Source organism: Nematostella vectensis, chromosome 10 (genome assembly GCF_932526225.1).
Source record: "Nematostella vectensis chromosome 10, jaNemVect1.1, whole genome shotgun sequence".
NCBI lineage: Eukaryota > Metazoa > Cnidaria > Anthozoa > Actiniaria > Edwardsiidae > Nematostella > Nematostella vectensis.
In genome coordinates this window covers 14,611,514-14,631,591 of record NC_064043.1, presented here as the reverse complement: position 1 = coordinate 14,631,591, position 20,078 = coordinate 14,611,514, and the positions used below count along the sequence as shown (strand labels likewise).

The 20,078-nt window shown below is 43.3% G+C and overlaps 2 protein-coding genes across 2 annotated transcripts; one reads left to right on the top strand and one right to left on the bottom strand.

The window, feature by feature from the left end:
• Positions 1-2,814: 2,814 nt before the first annotated feature.
• Positions 2,815-5,029, bottom strand: LOC5509423. Its single transcript, XM_001629901.3, has 3 exons — positions 4,545-5,029; positions 3,950-4,012; positions 2,815-3,444 (listed from the first exon to the last, which is right to left on the bottom strand). The coding sequence occupies exons 1-3, from the start codon at positions 5,016-5,018 to the stop codon at positions 3,241-3,243; spliced, it is 741 nt and encodes a 246-aa protein (XP_001629951.2). The 5' UTR covers positions 5,019-5,029; the 3' UTR covers positions 2,815-3,240.
• Positions 5,030-6,367: 1,338 nt separating this feature from the next.
• On the top strand, positions 6,368-17,334 carry LOC5509436 (LIM domain only protein 3). The gene is made up of 4 exons (XM_001629885.3): positions 6,368-6,608; positions 8,340-8,473; positions 8,735-8,907; positions 16,479-17,334. Exons 1-4 carry the CDS (start codon positions 6,605-6,607, stop codon positions 16,729-16,731), a joined length of 564 nt encoding a protein of 187 aa, XP_001629935.3. The 5' UTR covers positions 6,368-6,604; the 3' UTR covers positions 16,732-17,334.
• The last annotated feature ends 2,744 nt before the right edge of the window (positions 17,335-20,078 follow it).

The following is a 20,078-nucleotide window of genomic DNA, read 5'->3' as shown; positions in this document are numbered from 1 at the left end:
GCTACAAGGGTTGGCGCTTTAATTACAACAAAGAAAGACGAACGATTATTTATATTTGCGCATTGTACAAGCATTCAACTACTATAGCCTTTTGAACATGTGTTTTCGTTGATAGAGGTAAACGAAAAAAGGATTATTTTTAGCATTTTTAGAGCCTGCGCCGCAATAAAATTTCAAATTGGTAGGGGGAATGCACACATAGGAAAATGTTTTTATTAAACCACAAGCAATTAAAGAATGGCTTTATTTCATCTACCCCGATACCCAATATTACTGTGGCAAGGGTTATAATTAATTTGCTGCGGTAGCAAGCAAATCTACCTATCTATCTACCTATTATGGGGTGACAAATATACGTGTATGTGAGCAAACATCCAACAACACAAGAATATTCCTAAAACAATGAAACTAGCTTCAAAAAAATCCCTCGGGCGAAACTAGTCTGAGCCACGTTTCTCGGATGAACTCATTTACCTTAAGAGGGAAAGCAGCTAAAATGAGATACAACCTCACGCGACTATGGTATTCAGAGAGGATGAACCTTTCAGAACGTATCCGACATTTGAGTAACTTTATGGAAAATGCCATACATAGACACAAAAGAATTGAGTTGTTATTGTCTTGACTTTCTTTTTAAAAGCTCAGGTGATAAAACTAATGTAGGCTGATTTCTGCAGGGTTGTTCTGAGAGTGGGCCATGCGGAAGGCTTAAGAACACTTGCTCTAATTACTTTACGAAGGCTATAATACGTGATGAAACCCTAAATGGAGTCTGAATTAATCCTCTTAACGTTAACCCCGCGAAACACCTCTCATCAAGAATACTTCCAAAAAAAATAGTATTGCTAATCGACCGAGATGGATCCAGGACGGCGCCCTAACTGACAGACAAAACAAGCAACAAAGGATATGTCTCGAAGATTTTCGCCTCAGGTCTAAACACGCTATATGCCAAAAGCTAGCGTTAGGAAACAATCGAAGAAATAAGCGCAGAAGTAGATCATTTGAGAAAAGCTAGGGGGATCCACAAAAATCGGATGTTCGATTAAGGGGCCGTCCACACTAACACGGATTCAAAAGTATCCGGATTCGTTTCGCCGAAAACGCATCACTAGATTCGCGTCCACACTATCGTTTTCGCATCGTGTTCGCCTGGATCCAGCCGTCCACACTAACACTGAAAGGTACAGGGTGACGTCATTTTTATGATATGCGCATGGTCAAAGCAGCGCGCGCATGCGATATGACGATATCGTTTTCATTTTGATACGGATTCGAACGTCCACACTGCGGACCAAAGTATACGGATTCATTTTGATTCACTTTCGACGGCATTTTCAAAAGTATCCGGATTCGCTGGATCAAGCGCGTGTTAGTGTGGACGGAAGGTCTAAACGTATCAAAAAGTATACGGATTCAAACGAATCCGTGTTAGATGGACCGGCCCCGAAGTCGAGTCCAATCAAACACTATCCAATATGGTTGCATTCGTAACTTTTTGGGCCAATGGAACTGATAGAATGGTTTCACCTTAATTTAATTGCATTCCATTTTGGAATATTTTGAGCATGATGGCCACAGGTAAAGAATTTTTGGTCTGAGGGCAAGCTTCGGCCATTATTTGTATCTGCTAAGTAGAGGTGGGTGGGTGGGTGCGACATATCAGTTTTTCTTTCTTAAATTGCTATTTTCTACTGGGGGTGGGGCAGCCCCCTGTTCTATTGTGACCTTACTGCTATAAGTACAGCATTAGATTATACGGGAGTAAGAGGATAATGCAAAAAATAATAATAATAAAAACGTGTCCGCTTTTAAAAACGATGACAAATTACCCTGCCACTCCCCCTCCGCGGTTAAGATGGCGATAAAAATATCTAAATTGTTAGTTGCTTTAAACCATGTGTGCATGGTACTGCAACTCCGAACAAATGTTGAAATACAAGAATGGTTTTTCTGCGATTCAGGCCTCACCTTCACATCTGGTTGCTTTCCGAGACATTAATGATGATAGATGAAGCTATAAAACTTAATATTTTGATATTAAATTTCAGCAGCATTAGACATCGGTATTTTAGCTAAGCAGCATTATCAGAACAATTTCCGTCTTATTTAACTAGTATTTATAAACATTGGACCTCTTTAAGAGCTTCTTAAACATTTTCTGCCTTTCATCTCATTTCACAAAATCTGGCTCTAGGTTAGCAGGTGTATAATGCATGAGATATACTTGAGCCTTGAAATATTCCTTAACAACACTCAATTGGAGGCCAAATTCAGTTATAACAAAGAAAAAATTTTGTGTGCCAAACTTTTACGGTCAACTCAACACCTTTACTTTTGACTAAAAAAGGTTTTTTTTTTCAAAGGTATTCATTTCAATATTAAATACATTGATAAGAAAATGCTTTGTCATCCTTCTAGACGGTAAAAAGAACGGTAAAAAATGTACCAGTACTGCTTATAATAAGACTTTATTTAGGTGTAATGTATGTAATTATGAATTCACCTTTTCAAGAAACATAAAATATTTTTTAGAGTAGGGTACTAAAAAGATAAACAGAACAGCACCAGCTGAAAATTTCAACTGAAGACTTGTTTTACAAGAGATTAACTAAAAATATTGATATCCATAGAAATGTTTTTTTTTCTCAATGACACCTTTTGACTCACAAAAACATTTATGAATTCTGTAATTGGCTCAAAGCTCATGATTTTTATTCTAGGGGCATGTGTGTGCCTAGAATAAAATTTCACTAACACATGGTACTCCCAGATAACTGTAGCAGAATTGTAACAGAATCGGTACATACTATAGGTCTAAGCCTTTTGCTGTTCATTTAATTTACAATAGCTTGCTCCATTATGGGTTTTAATAGATGCATATGTCTTGATCCAACATGAATTGATCCAACCATCTGTTCATATCATGGAAAATTGTCCTCAACTTTTGTCATTCTTGCATTTTTCAATATAACAATCTTCAAAAGATGACCAATGTTATTAAAATCCTTTCTTTCAACATGCAAGACAGAGAGGACATTTTAAATTAAAATATTTGAAGCTTAATATTGTTGCATGTTTTTAAGAAAATTATTTTGTCTGTGACATTTTGAATATCTAGTGGCAAATGCAACCGTAGCTTTTAGCCATGCAGTACTATGACCATCAAAGGCAAAGTGCAGTCTTATTTTAAGTTTTAAAATAATATACTTCTGCAGATATCTCTATGAATAATGATGACTAAGTTTTGAAGAGATCTGTGTATATGATGGCATAGTCCAGTATTTGCTTTGACAGAACAGCACCAAACAGAAATAACAAAAAGTCACTTGATGCAGACATGATGGACGTCAGGATGAAATTGACAGTTGATGTAAGACTCATGGGTACTCCACACAATCGAAGTGCAACGGTGAGCAGGGAAATCCCTCCTGACTGGGAAGTCTGTCAAAAGATAAAAGATATTATGAAATACTGTACTCTGTTAGTGCAATTATATACTTACAGGCCTGAAAAAAAAAACATTGATGTCAAATTCAATTTGCAAGAAAAGGGGGTGAGTAAGCCAGGAATCCAGTGTGTCTTGCTCACCTTACCCCCTCCCCCACTTGACTTGCCAAACAATCTTGCTAACCATACCCCCCCTTGACTTGCCAACAATCTTGCTAACCATACCCCCATTGACTTGCCAACAATCTTGCTAACCATACCCCCCTTGACTTGCCAACAATCTTGCTAACCATACCCCCCCTTGACTTGCCAACAATCTTGCTAAGCATACCCCCCCTTGACTTGCCAACAATCTTGCAACCTTACCCCCTCCCTCTCTTCACTTGCCTAGAATCTTGCTAACATTACCACCTCCCCTTTAGACTTGCCAGTGGTCTTGCAAAGATAACAAATGTTTCTATAAATGTAAGAAAATTTGATACAGATTATTTTCGGTTACCTTTCTGAATGCCGGGAAACAGAGAAAAAGCAACTGAAGACCCAAGAAAGGCCAGACAAATGACTGTTATAGAAAAACAACATTAACAAATTAGTCAGAATAACATAAATGCAACAATAGGCAACAAACAAGGACAAGCATTCAATGACATTTTATTGGTATATCGATTACCTATATTGGTTTCCAGTATCAAAAAGAGTAAAATAAGAAGCATTGCAGCTCCATCCAACCATGACAGTGAAAATATGTGTGGAATGTTGGTCTACCATTGACATGTGAGATATAAAAACAGTTATAAAAGTATCACCAAAGCATAGATGTCAACCCAATTTGGACAGAAATCTTGTAAGATCCGGTGAAATACAGTGAAAAACCCAAGAGAGCCAGTGATTACAGAGAATGCATGAACATTCCCAAATAAAATATTGTGACACCTGCCTAATGTTGGTGAGTTGACAGCTATGCCAAAGCTCTTCCCGTAACATGTATTCAACCCAAAACACAAAAACAAAATCGTTTGAGTCATGACAGTGACTGAATTCATGGTTTCTGCATAGTTAGCAGAGGGAGACTCCCCATTTAAGATTACCCTTACCTCAACATCAACAACTAAATCGTGCAATTTCTCTAAAACTCGTTTCTCGTACGTCCATCTGCATACAAGAAACAAGGCAAGCACCAGATTCGCCAGTAACCTCCACCACTTCCCTTTACCATCGCCACCAGAATCTGGACTGGACTCCAAACCATCGGCAGACTCTGTTGAACCAGCGAAAACATCAGACGAAGATTTAACAGACTCAACGCTTTCTTGGCGAGCGACTGAAGTTTTTCCATTCGACGAAGTAATTTCGGTGTTGCTTTCCGTTTCATTTCCCAGTTCAAAAGTTTGTGTGTTTTCCCCGTCGTTCTCAATAGTTTCACTGGATAATTGTTCGTAAGAGAAGCCTTCATGTGGCGTATAATGTGTTGGGGAGCCTGGGCGGGTTTGTAGGATTTTCTGAAGGCGATCAGATGAGTTTTCCAAGATGCGTTTCCTCCTCGCTTCTCTTCTTGCTGCGGCGGCCATTTTGAATTTTAACTGGGTTCCAGTCTTACTCGTCCACAATGTGTTGCGTTGGGCGTCCTGTGGTCCTTTGAAGTGAGATATAAAATAACGTACGTCAAAATATATATAAAGGCTGGGTCTACCAAAATTGCTAGACTAAATCCAAATCAATATCAAGTACAAGTCATATAGATAGTGCGACTTAGTCCAATCAAATCAAACAGAGCGTCTTCTGTCATATGTGGTGTGTGGTAAGCCTGGCCACGCAACGCTCACGTGACTTCTGAAGAAAAGGGAGAAGAACACATCACTCCAATAAAAAAATGATATTTTGCTGCTATTCGAGCATGGCCAAGTATTGGCGGGGAAAAAGCGAATACAATTGGCCGTGCAGCGTATTTTGGTCTGAATTACAAAGAATGTGTTGAAAAGGTCTGTCGTGTAGCATGGAGCTAAAGCCCCCCGTCTCCTCCCCCTCTTTGTGCGGCACGATTGCGTTTGTGGATCAGGCGTATAGGCAGGGGGGTCTCCCTAAGACCGCGAACCAGGCACTCACAATCTAGACCTATTTACACCTGTTTACGTATACCAGGGGCGTAGCCAGGGGGGTGGCCTAGGGGCCCGGCCCCCCCTTCTAGCAGCCAAAGTACAGTAAATGTATGAGTCATTTTCTAAAATACAGGAGAAAATGCCTTGAAAAAAATGCCTTTTGGCCTCCTGTTGAAAATCCTGGCTACGCCGCTGTAAACAGACCAAAAATGCTTGTATATTTTAGTACGTTAAGTATGAGCTGCAAGCTTCATTCTGTTAACTGTGGTGACGGTGTTCAAAATCTTAGCGGTCAGAATTTGTTGAATTTTAGATCCGCGCCGGCCTCCCCCTCCCCCTCCCTCTCAATCAATCCTCGGAACGCGTTTGTGGAGGCCTGAAGAGGCCGAATGAACAGCGATTCTGACAGTGGGGTGGGGGATAGTATACATTGACCGATAACCTTGCCAATCTCACTGGTAAATTAACAAACAGAGGAAGCAGTTCGTATCCGGTATAAGCCGGGTATCCGCACCCACTTGACTCTGTTCCCCTTTGTGTGCGTTTCTCAGTAACAAACTACTGATCCCTCTTACTAGGATTCGCATCGTGTACTCACATAAAGTAACATTATACGTGAAGACAGGCACTGCGCTCTAAATTCCAGGGTAGAAATATTGATTGAGCATACAAATGTGGGTGCGTTCCTTCTTCCAATTCCTTGTACTATAGATGGTTATTCCAAGGGTCCCTATTTGGTTGACCATAAAAAGGGCACTACAATTCACCTTTCAGCAGGATGTTTTTATTCACTTTTGAAAGCTCTTTTTTTTCCTAGTAACATTGAGTGTCACCTAGGAAATCCGCTTCTCCTCTAAACAAAGCAAATCGGTTTCCTATCAGTGTCATCTTGAACCCCCACCCTAATATACAAGAGATAGCCATCTCACGGCTTGGGAAGTAACACTACACGTATTATTGATCGTAACAGTGTTTATAGGCCTTATTACCCATTCATTAGACGCGGGTTAAATCCACCAAGAGAATGCACCGCGGAAAGGAACTTGTAAGAGCCTAAGATGGGTAAGTCTCGATTGATCACTCCGAACGAGACAAATCTTTATAATTAAAGCGCAGAGATTCATGGAGACTGAAGTAACATTTAATCGATAAAGCGCGTTGCTCGAATCGAGACACGCTCCAAAAGCGGATTTCGTCATATCATATAATCCCCTTTTTGTGTGATCTGTAAGTCCGGAATATCAGTATTGTCTATACTGTTGCCATGAAACTGTGAAGGCGAAGTCGATATTGCATGTTCATAAGAAGCTATTGGTCTTCATTGTTTTACCGCTGAATAAGTGAATACCGTTTTGTCTGAATCGTACACAGCCGCTGTTGTTGAGCGAAAGGAGAGTTTAAAAGCTTTTACTCAGAGCTTGTTCTTCAGGAGTAGTGATACCTAACTTTCAGCAACCCACTTCAATTTTCCTGCCGCTAAAACACAGCTCTACAAGGGGTTATATATTTCAGCGTTCGTCTGTTTCATATAATGATGATGAGTCTCGAACTTTCGGTGGTCCATTTAGATTAACAAACGTCCATTTTGTGTATATTACCCACACATGTCACTAACCACAAGTGTTGGAGTATGACGGATATGCTTGAATTTTGAGCGTGCTTTTTATCGCCCTCATGATTTTGTACAAATTCGGGACAGTGCCTGAATAACAGGCCTTTTTTTAACATAGATAAAAAATTGAGTGTTGATTTGTGTGGGTCCGCGGTAAAAAGTTGTGCAAAACAGATCTTTTAAGGCAACAAGATTATAACGCATTCACCGGGTCCTCAAAAAGAGAGCAGCCCTCGACATTACCAGCGTCATCTGTAATGTCATATTCTGTGTTTCTGAAACCATTATAATACAGATCCAAAGCTAGATTAACTTTAACCTTAATTTATCAGGATTTGTATTTTATACCCTATGAACAATTCAAGAAAAGGCGGAGGCCATACTGAGCTTCGCTAGAGTCAACAGAAAACAGCCAAAACCAATTACACAATCACTCATTCGGATCCAGGGAAAGGGGGCCACACAAGTTCGGTGTATAGCCCGATCCGTATCTTAAGTATAATATTATTTTATTGATTGCACATGTGGGAAAATGCAATAAAAACTGATAAGCTTGCACGCAAGATATATCTGTTAAACAGATGGGAGTGGAAAATCTAATTGCCCAGAATAATTTCAACTCCTATATATTAAACGTACGAGAACTTAATCAAATTTACCGCTAATTCCAGCGCTAATTTTCGTACGATTTTAGCTTTATAAACATATATTCAATTTACCAACATAAACCTCTTTTCTCTAAAGCATTAATTGCGGATAGGGGAATAGTGTTATCTTTGCCGACTGAGCCTGTGTAATGCGATAAGTGTTCAGTTGTTGGATGCTTGCGTAGTGGTAACCCTGTCTTGGCTACCTAGCTACGATAAGCCCAACAGGGTAGAAACTACATTATAAAGGACCAACCAGTTTCGTGAGATTCCATTTGAAGAACATTGGTGTAACGTTCGCCTACTATATCTTAGTGTGTCTCAAGCTAATTGTGGTCGAGTTAAATTCCCCATATTTCCCCCTGGTATCCGTACTCTTATACACCACGATATCTTTATGTCATGATTGTCAAATTGTTGAGGCTGGACGCTGGTAACAACTTCAGTGACATCGAAGGTTATTTCCCATTTCATCAACCTTGATCCGTCCAACCAAAACATTCTTTTCTCAATTCCTATTCCCTCACTTTCTAGCCAGACCTGTTAAAAGCTCTAGCCAATCAGCAAGCAAGAGGGAAGCTGATCTGCCGGGCTGTAAGGCTATCAGCGAGGAAACTTGTTCGGCAAACGGAGACGCCCCGAATAAGCAGAGTAAGGAAGGGTGCAAGGTGAGAGCAGAAGTACTTGAAGTGCGCGGCCTTCGATTTTCAAATCAAAGGACCCGGGTTCAATCGAGGGTCAGGCAAACTTGGGATTTATTTCAGTGGTCCAAAAACCTGGCTCTCTACCCTGGGGACTATGAATCCCATGGATCGAAACCTGCGTGGAGCAATCCTATGACGGGTTTGTCAAATCCATGTGAAATATCACTTCAATATTATTATAGATACTTGATCTATAAAAATGCAATACATTTTCTTACACGATAGGTTTGCGCACAGTGTGGGAATGGGATCCAGTCGCAGTTCCTTCTACGCGCTCTGGATCAATTCTGGCACGAGGAGTGCCTGAAGTGCTCATATTGCTGTGGGATGCTTAGTGAGATGGGGCCTAAGTTCTATTTCAGAGGGGACTTGATACTATGCAAAAGAGACTACATAAGGTGAGCACATGCAACACAGGGTCCTGTGGGGGGGAGGGGAGGGGTATAAGGTGAGCACATGCAACACAGGGTCCTGTGGGGGGAGGGAAGGGGTATAAGGTGAGCACATGCAACACAGGGTCCTGTGGGGGGAGGGGAGGGGTATAAGGTGAGCACATGCAACACAGGGTCCTGTGGGGGGAGGGGAGGGGGTATAGATCGATGACAAGACCCATAGAAAAAGAGCCGTTAAAAAAATTCTGACAATTACACCATAAAAAAGGGGGTGTAACTCAAGGGTCAACCTTTTATTTCATAAAAAATCTAAATAAGCTGTATTAGCGCATGGGGCTTGTTAATATGCTCAGGCGTGTGTTCAGAGGAGAGGGTGTTTCCTGACTATTACACTTTGACTATCACACTTTATTTTCAATTTCCCTCATCATTAATTCATGAGGGAAATTGGGAAATTTAGAAACTAAATCTTCCTTATCATTAGAGTGATTTTCATCAACCCGTGAACTACACTTTATCGTATTGTGATCAAATTCCATTGTTCTCTTTTGTGTTTCCTAACTATTACACTTTGACCATCACACTTTATTTTACGGGTTAATAAAAAACACTCTAATGCATGAGGGAAATTGAGAACCATCTTTTGTTTACGATGGGATTTAGCTAGTAATCGTACCTCAGGAAAGACAAAAGAATCCTAGGTGATCATGGTATTACCAGAGCTAAGGATGCCAATTTGAATTTAATGATCCGTGGTCACTGAATTACTGGACCCCACCCTGCGTTTTTTCTCTAGACACGCCCATGGTGCTACAGTGTATTTATAGAGCATGACAGCAGAATGTAGCACAATGATTGATGCGAAAGATTTGGGTATGACTTCTTTTGCGGACAAAAATTTGACATTACGATTTTTAAATCACAAGTGATTAGCGCTCTAGGTGAATAAGCCTGTTTATACATAAACTAGGTGGACAATTTTTTAGCCTAAATCTCCGATTTTCATCGTGCTTCTTTAAGGGAAAAAGATGCAATGAAAGTCGCACAGAATGTGAGAGCCACTGATTAATTTTTGTCTAAAAATGCGCCTTGATAAGCACTAGCAGGAATCGGGAAATTTGCACCAAGAAATACATCAAGATATCTGAGCCTGTTGCATGCGAACATGTTGCAAACAAACTCCGTCAACATCATTCATGGTTTGACATGACGTCATTCTGGAGTGGGTTAAGGGGGCGGATGAGTGTTTGCTCCTCCCCTTTCAACCTAGTCCACAACATTTCCTTCCCTTGATTTTTAGTGAAAGTAAAGGTGTCGCAAGGGATGTCCGCACATTATCCTGGTACGAACTGTCATCACTCCATAGTTTCATTATTTGATATGTTTGTTAAATTTTCAAGCTTAAAGAGCTTCTTTCGAAACTCGCCTTCAGGGTCGATTATGTTGCGAATGTTTTGACAATATCCGGTTGTTTGGACATATCATTCCATTATCGCCGGAACTATAAACCGACAATCTTAAAAACAACTATTTCATACTTGAGTGCTTTAATTTGGTTGATTTTTAATTTCTTTTTATCCGAACTATTTAAAAAAAAAAGAATAATAAACCTCGATATTTTGACAATTTAATTGTGTTTTTAGATCTCAATGGAAGATTTTAGTTATACAGAAAGATGTTTTGTGCTGCATTTGGAGAGATTTCCGGATCTTTTTTTTTTTTGCTTCATCAGAATATACGCTATATATCTAGCGAACTCAAAGCTTAAGCCCCGGTCTCCCTCCGTTAATTCACAATACGTATACTGCTTTGCTAATACATACGCTAATATTTATATGCCTCTTATTTATATTGCAAAGGTCTGGGTGAAAAAAAAGTGTGGTATTATGCACTAGTCATTTGAAACCCCCAACCCCATGGTCCCGCGGAAGGGTGGGGGAATAGACTTTGACACTGTACAAAACAGAGAAAAGCCCCCACCCCCTCGGGACAAAACAGCATTTAAATGCCCCTACCCCTCGGGATGCAAACTATAGGCAACTACTTGATAACACGTCATCTGAAATAAGCCTTAATCTTTCAAATCTAGTACACCTCAGCGAGTACATTTGTACTAATAACTATGGATAACAGTTTTTTAAAAAAAATGAAAAAATCAATCATCTTCATCTGGTGTTAGTTATCATTCATATTCGTTTTCGCACATTTCGCCGTGCAGATTACCACGTGCTGCTGATGCTGATACATAGAATTGCTTGCTACAAAAGAGAAAGAGTCTCAAACCAGAAACTGACTTTTGCAAAGTAAATTTTCTTGCAAAGTACAATTTTCCCCAGGGTGGGGACAATTCTTAGAGTCGAAAAACAGTCAATTCCCCCACCCCCTCGGGACAGATTCTCGTCCAAAAGTGCTCTAAACCTCCACCTTAACCCCACACTCCCCCGGGACCATGGGGGTGGGGGTGGGGGTTTCAAAGACCAGTGCATTATGGCAAGCCTTCACTTAGGCCCGCGTAAACAGCGCATCGAAACGCCAGATAAAGTAGGAGAACGCAAGTCGTTGCTTGAATGAAGATGGTCTATTGGGGCTATTGGGGCTATTGGGGCTATTGGGGCTATTGGGGCTATTGGGGCTATTGGGGCTATTGGTGCTATTGGGGCTATTGGGGCTATTGGTGCTATTGGGGCTATTGGTGCTATTGGGGCTATTGGGGCTATTGGTGCTATTGGGGCTATTGGGGCTATTGGGGCTATTGGTGCTATTGGTGCTATTGGGGCTATTGGGGCTATTGGTGCTATTGGGGCTATTGGGGCTATTGGTGCTATTGGGGCTATTGGGGCTATTGGTGCTATTGGGGCTATTGGGGCTATTGGGGCTATTGGGGCTATTGGGGCTATTGGGGCTATTGGGGCTATTGGGGCTATTGGGGCTATTGGGGATATTGGTGCTATTGGTGCTATTGGGGCTATTGGGGCTATTGGTGCTATTGGGGCTATTGGGGCTATTGGGGCTATTGGTGCTATTGGGGCTATTGGGGCTATTGGTGCTATTGGGGCTATTGGGGCTATTGGTGCTATTGGGGCTATTGGGGCTATTGGGGCTATTGGGGCTATTGGTGCTATTGGGGCTATTGGGGCTATTGGGGCTATTGGGGCTATTGGTGCTATTGGGGCTATTGGGGCTATTGGGGCTATTGGGGCTATTGGGGCTATTGGTGCTATTGGGGCTATTGGTGCTATTGGTGCTATTGGGGCTATTGGGGCTATTGGGGCTATTGGGGATATTGGTGCTATTGGGGCTATTGGGGCTATTGGGGCTATTGGTGCTATTGGGGCTATTGGGGCTATTGGTGCTATTGCGGCTATTGGGGCTATTGGGGCTATTGGGGCTATTGGTGCTATTGGGGCTATTGGGGCTATTGGTGCTATTGGGGCTATTGGTGCTATTGGGGCTATTGGGGCTATTGGGGCTATTGGGGCTATTGGGGATATTGGTGCTATTGGGGCTATTGGGGCTATTGGGGCTATTGGTGCTATTGGGGCTATTGGGGCTATTGGGGCTATTGGTGCTATTGGTGCTATTGGGGCTATTGGGGCTATTGGTGCTATTGGGGCTATTGGGGCTATTGGTGCTATTGGGGCTATTGGGGCTATTGGGGCTATTGGGGCTATTGGTGCTATTGGGGCTATTGGGGCTATTGGGGCTATTGGGGCTATTGGTGCTATTGGGGCTATTGGGGCTATTGGGGCTATTGGGGCTATTGGGGCTATTGGTGCTATTGGGGCTATTGGTGCTATTGGTGCTATTGGGGCTATTGGGGCTATTGGGGCTATTGGGGCTATTGGGGATATTGGTGCTATTGGGGCTATTGGGGCTATTGGGGCTATTGGTGCTATTGGGGCTATTGGGGCTATTGGTGCTATTGCGGCTATTGGGGCTATTGGGGCTATTGGGGCTATTGGTGCTATTGGGGCTATTGGGGCTATTGGTGCTATTGGGGCTATTGGTGCTATTGGGGCTATTGGGGCTATTGGTGCTATTGGGGCTATTGGGGCTATTGGGGCTATTGGGGCTATTGGTGCTATTGGTGCTATTGGGGCTATTGGGGCTATTGGTGCTATTGGTGCTATTGGGGCTATTGGGGCTATTGGGGCTATTGGTGCTATTGGTGCTATTGGGGCTATTGGGGCTATTGGTGCTATTGGGGCTATTGGGGCTATTGGGGCTATTGGGGCTATTGGGGCTATTGGGGCTATTGGGGCTATTGGTGCTATTGGGGCTATTGGGGCTATTGGGGCTATTGGGGCTATTGGGGCTATTGGTGCTATTGGTGCTATTGGTGCTATTGGGGCTATTGGGGCTATTGGGGCTATTGGTGCTATTGGGGCTATTGGGGCTATTGGTGCTATTGGGGCTATTGGGGCTATTGGGGCTATTGGGGCTATTGGTGCTATTGGGGCTATTGGGGCTATTGGGGCTATTGGTGCTATTGGTGCTATTGGTGCTATTGGGGCTATTGGGGCTATTGGGGCTATTGGTGCTATTGGTGCTATTGGGGCTATTGGTGCTATTGGTGCTATTGGTGCTATTGGTGCTATTGGGGCTATTGGGGCTATTGGGGCTATTGGTGCTATTGGGGCTATTGGGGCTATTGGGGCTATTGGGGCTATTGGGGCTATTGGTGCTATTGGTGCTATTGGTGCTATTGGTGCTATTGGGGCTATTGGGGCTATTGGTGCTATTGGGGCTATTGGGGCTATTGGTGCTATTGGGGCTATTGGGGCTATTGGGGCTATTGGTGCTATTGGGGCTATTGGTGCTATTGGGGCTATTGGGGCTATTGGTGCTATTGGGGCTATTGGGGCTATTGGTGCTATTGGGGCTATTGGTGCTATTGGGGCTATTGGGGCTATTGGTGCTATTGGGGCTATTGGTGCTATTGGGGCTATTAAGGCTATTGGGGCTATTGGGGCTATTGGTGCTCTTGGTGCTATTGGGGCTATTGGGGATATTGGGGCTATTGGGGCTATTGGGGCTATTGGTGCTATTGGGGCTATTGGGGCTATTGGGGCTATTGGTGCTATTGGGGCTATTGGGGCTATTGGGGCTATTGGTGCTATTGGGGCTATTGGGGCTATTGGGGCTATTGGGGCTATTGGTGCTATTGGTGCTATTGGGGCTATTGGTGCTATTGGTGCTATTGGTGCTATTGGGGCTATTGGGGCTATTGGTGCTATTGGGGCTATTGGTGCTATTGGGGCTATTGGGGCTATTGGGGCTATTGGGGCTATTGGTGCTATTGGTGCTATTGGGGCTATTGGGGATATTGGGGCTATTGGGGATATTGGGGCTATTGGTGCTATTGGGGCTATTGGGGCTATTGGGGCTATTGGGGCTATTGGGGCTATTGGGGCTATTGGGGCTATTGGTGCTATTGGGGCTATTGGGGCTATTGGGGCTATTGGTGCTATTGGTGCTATTGGGGCTATTGGGGCTATTGGGGCTATTGGGGATATTGGTGCTATTGGGGCTATTGGGGCTATTGGGGCTATTGGTGCTATTGGGGCTATTGGGGCTATTGGTGCTATTGGGGCTATTGGGGCTATTGGTGCTATTGGGGCTATTGGGGCTATTGGTGCTATTGGGGCTATTGGGGCTATTGGTGCTATTGGTGCTATTGGGGCTATTGGGGCTATTGGTGCTATTGGGGCTATTGGGGCTATTGGTGCTATTGGGGCTATTGGTGCTATTGGGGCTATTGGTGCTATTGGTGCTATTGGGGCTATTGGGGCTATTGGGGCTATTGGGGCTATTGGGGCTATTGGGGCTATTGGGGATATTGGGGCTATTGGGGCTATTGGGGCTATTGGGGCTATTGGTGCTATTGGGGCTATTGGGGCTATTGGGGCTATTGGGGCTATTGGGGATATTGGGGCTATTGGGGCTATTGGGGCTATTGGGGCTATTGGGGCTATTGGGGCTATTGGGTCTATTGGGGCTATTGGTGCTATTGGGGCTATTGGTGCTATTGGGGCTATTGGTGCTATTGGTGCTATTGGTGCTATTGGGGCTATTGGGGCTATTGGGGCTATTGGGGCTATTGGGGCTATTGGGGCTATTGGGGCTATTGGGGCTATTGGGGCTATTGGTGCTATTGGGGCTATTGGGGCTATTGGGGCTATTGGGGCTATTGGGGCTATTGGGGCTATTGGGGCTATTGGGGCTATTGGGGCTATTGGTGCTATTGGGGCTATTGGGGCTATTGGGGCTATTGGGGCTATTGGTGCTATTGGGGCTATTGGGGCTATTGGGGCTATTGGGGCTATTGGGGCTATTGGGGCTATTGGGGCTATTGGGGCTATTGGGGCTATTGGGGCTATTGGTGCTATTGGTGCTATTGGGGCTATTGGGGCTATTGGTGCTATTGGGGCTATTGGTGCTATTGGTGCTATTGGGGCTATTGGGGCTATTGGTGCTATTGGGGCTATTGGTGCTATTGGTGCTATTGGGGCTATTGGTGCTATTGGGGCTATTGGGGCTATTGGGGCTATTGGGGCTATTGGGGCTATTGGGGCTATTGGGGCTATTGGGGCTATTGGGGCTATTGGTGCTATTGGTGCTATTGGGGCTATTGGGGCTATTGGGGCTATTGGGGCTATTGGGGCTATTGGGGCTATTGGGGCTATTGGGGCTATTGGGGCTATTGGTGCTAATGGTGCTATTGGTGCTATTGGTGCTATTGGGGCTATTGGGGCTATTGGTGCTATTGGTGCTATTGGTGCTATTGGTGCTATTGGTGCTATTGGTGCTATTGGGGCTATTGGGGCTATTGGTGCTATTGGTGCTATTGGGGCTATTGGTGCTATTGGGGCTATTGGGGCTATTGGGGCTATTGGGGCTATTGGTGCTATTGGGGCTATTGGTGCTATTGGGGATATTGGGGCTATTTGGGCTATTGGGGCTATTGGTGCTATTGGTGCTATTGGGGCTATTGGGGCTATTGGGGCTATTGGGGCTATTGGGGCTATTGGGGCTATTGGGGCTATTGGTGCTATTGGGGCTATTGGGGCTATTGGGGCTATTGGGGCTATTGGGGCTATTGGGGCTATTGGGGCTATTGGGGCTATTGGGGCTATTGGGGCTATTGGGGCTATTGGGGCTATTGGTGCTATTGGGGCTATTGGTGCTATTGGTGCTATTGGGGCTATTGGGGCTATTGGTGCTATTGGGGCTATTGGGGCTATTGGGGCTATTGGGGCTATTGGTGCTATTGGGGCTATTGGGGCTATTGGTGCTATTGGGGCTATTGGTGCTATTGGGGCTATTGGGGCTATTGGGGCTATTGGGGCTATTGGGGCTATTGGAGCTATTGGGGCTATTGGGGCTATTGGGGCTATTGGGGCTATTGGGGCTATTGGGGCTATTGGGGCTATTGGGGCTCAATCATTAGGGGCCCATTAGTGTAACATTTGGGGCGAGAACAACGTGAGACGTTAGCTTCTTTGAAATCAAGAAAACTGTCTTCTGTCGTGCTCACACCGCGAAGCTAATTATTCTCTTTTTGCGCATGCTCATAGGATATTCGGCACCACAGGCATCTGCTCGTTCTGCTTCAAGACCATACCACCGCTGGAGATGGTAATGCGGGCTCGCCAACACGTGTATCATTTAGATTGCTTCGCCTGCCAAGTGTGCCGGCACCGTTTTTGTGTCGGGGACAAATTCTATTTGCACCAGAACACAGTACTGTGCGAAGACGACTATGGCGACCTGATGATGTGCATGCACCAACCACATGCTCCCTATCACGTGATGTCTTACTCTAACTGACACAAGGAACCCATTCAAGTGTCAGATGAATATGCGCGCACTTTTTGACCCACTTTTTAGGCTGGAGACGGGTATTGGTGTGAGGAAGACGTAGGCAGAGAAGAAAACGCACCCTTCGCTCTGATTTTAACAAGAACAGAAGTGCTTACGTCTCCCTCCCTCTAGTTTACAGCGTAGAGAGGCTATACTCTTAATGTTTTCATGCATGCGTAAAAACGAGACATGGTAGTTGATGATGGTACAAACGAAACATGATAGTTGATGATGGTGCAAACGACATATCGTAATTGTGTTGTCAGCAGGGCGCGCAAAAATATCGGGGCTAATTAAGGATCGCTTTGCATCATAATTTATTTTTGCTTGGCGACTATAATGCAAATAAATGCAATTTTCATTTTTATGTTTTAGTAGGAAAAGATTTGAAAAGGATGGATAAGCAAGTACTTTTTTGAGTGTCGCACCCCAACATTGTGCCTTATCCATGTAAAACCAGAGGGGAGGGGACACCATCCAAATAGGATGAGGTGATCATCGGTAAACTCATAACCTTGACCCTCGAAAAATAACATCTTTAGTATGGTAGAAGTAAAAAGAAGGACAATATCCGTAATTGTGTGTTTTATGCAAAATAGGTCTCGCAACTATTAGCGCGAGACAACCTAAGGGATGAACTTTGAACACCCCCAAGGGATTGCAGTAGTTCGAAATTTAAACCCTTTTAGATACGAAGAACACCCCCGTCTACTTCTATATAGCGTTCCCCCAGCGGACTAAATTAATCAATGGCGTTGATGATTGTGGGCGCTTGTTATGGTGCTTGGTTATTTATATATCTCAACTATCTTATTCAACCGGGAATCATGGCTTTTGAAGGGGCTTTCAGTGTGCAATTCTTTTTGTTGGCTTTTCATCCCCTCCCTCCCCCCCCCCCCCCCCCCTTCCATAGTCCGCAACACCTTTGTTTTCCATTTCATTCCATGTTGGAAGACAAATTAGGCGAAAATATCTCAGAATAACTAATTGAAAACACATTTTTATACTTCATTTGCCGAATACCATTTAATATATATATTTCCCAGTTCTTAGAAATGATTGCTTCCTCTCAAAGAATTTTGCTTTTGAAGATTTTTTAAGATAACTAAAAGCATGGTTAAACCACAAATTTAATTTTGGATACCAAGATCTAAGTGCGACAAAGGTTGTGTATTTGATTAAAAATTCACCCCTTTCACTGTAACTTTTCATGTAATAAAAGTGCTGTACAGGACCCGAAATGATCCTAGGACCCGAAACGATCCCAGGACCCGAAATGATCCCCAAAAGTACCCCAACTGATCCTCGGACCCGGAACGAGACCGAGGAGTTCCCGAAATCAACCCCACGGAATTGCGGTAATGGACAAAGGGAAAGCAGAAGAAAGCACTTCCAATTCTATAAAGGGTTGACAACGAATCTATTTCTGAATAACATGACTTAAAAAACTCAAATTCCAATACAATACTTCTATTTATTACATTGCCTCGGCGGTAAACCCATAAACAGAGTCCAATACAAATACACGACTTTTAATTGCTACTGAAAGGAGTACAACATAAACATAGCACAGCCAAGCACAGCCTTGCTCAGAACAACCAAACTTTCGGCCTTCGAAACATTTGCAGTTCCAACACATGACTCTGACACTATAAATCTCGGCTTGTTATGTATAAATGATTTATTCACGCCTGGTTTTTCAAATTACCATCACGGGAATTGTTATTTGACCCCAATTGCTGACTCAACCAAGCTGTCGAAAGCTGTATTTCCAGCGCAGTCGTATATAAAAATCTTGATACTATGGTTTTAGTTAATTCAAATTTCTGGATAGTAACAGAAATGACGCTAAAATGTTTCATATGTTTTTAAAACTGAAAGCCAATCCTTCCACATTCTTTTTGTTTGTCCATTACTGCAATTCCTTGGGGTTCATTTCGGGGACTCCTGGGGATCGTTTCGGGTCCCGGGATCAAATGGGGAACTTTTGGGGAACATTTCGGGTCCTGGGATCATTTCGTACAGTGCTGCAAGGCAAGTCTAGCGTCGAACTGTTTTGACCTAATAGTGTTTTGCGGTTACCTGTATGTTGTGTTATTAGAGTCAGTTAATTAGGTCATTTATTAATGCTATCACGAGAGTAATGACGTATGAAGATAGATTGGATATTATTGGTTATTATTTGTTTGACATGTGTTATCACGATCTAGGTCAAAGGTAAGACAACGAGTTCTTCAGGAGATTTGGATTGAGAGTTGATGGTGTTTGGATGTAGGAATATAGGGTTTAGGTTTTGGTTTGGAGTTTCTGTCAACATTTTATTGTGTAAGTGTGTAAATAAGTTTTATCAAATTTTGAAATATATGTACATTTGTGATTCTATATATTTGGTGTTTCTTCATTGCCTCTATTTCGTCGCTTGTGCTATCACCGTTCGCCTATACATAGGCACTTAACATGTACATAAATGACCTCGTTATGAATACGAGGCTAATACATGTATGACTACAGGTTTCTGTACGATACGTCATTAGCCGGGCATAGTGGCGCATGCCTGTAATCCAGCTGCTTGGAGGCTAGAGATGTTGAATGGCTTGAGGTGTGGATCCCTGATGGCGGTCCTGCTATGCCGATCGGGTGTCCGCGCTAAGTCGGGCGTCATTATGGTGCCTAGAGAGGAGTCTCGAGTCACCAGGTTGGTTAAAGAGGAGCGAACCGGCCCAGGGTGGAAACACAGCAGGCAAAAGCTCCCGCGTTCGACAGTAGTGGGATAGCATCTGTGAATAGGAGGCCGTCAACAGCCAAGCCAAGATGGTCGAACTCATCTCTTTTTTTCGTCTTTTTTGAAGCTTCTTCTATATCGAATAAGCATTGCCAAACTCCGACAAAATGATACTGGAATGATAGGGGCTCATTAGTTGTAGATATTTTTTTCAGTCTACAGCGAATATCATGAAATTTGCATTGCATTTTTTTCGTGTTGATACGATTTATCACAGTATTTGATTTTTTTCATGACAACAAAACCGCATATGTCGATTCAGGTGCCCACTTTGAGATTGTTATAGACGGTGAGTCGGCTAACAATGTATATTAAACGCTACGAAGAGTAAGGAAAGACAGAATACACTCTGATTGGACAAACATTTTAAAGAGGCTATAGTATCTAGCGTCGCACTGTTTTGATCTACTAGTGTTTTGCGGGTTACCTGTATATAAATAACCTCGTTATGAATACGAGGCTAATACTTGTATGACTACAGTTTTCTGTACGATAGGTCATCAGCCGGGCATAGTGGCGCATGCCTGTAATC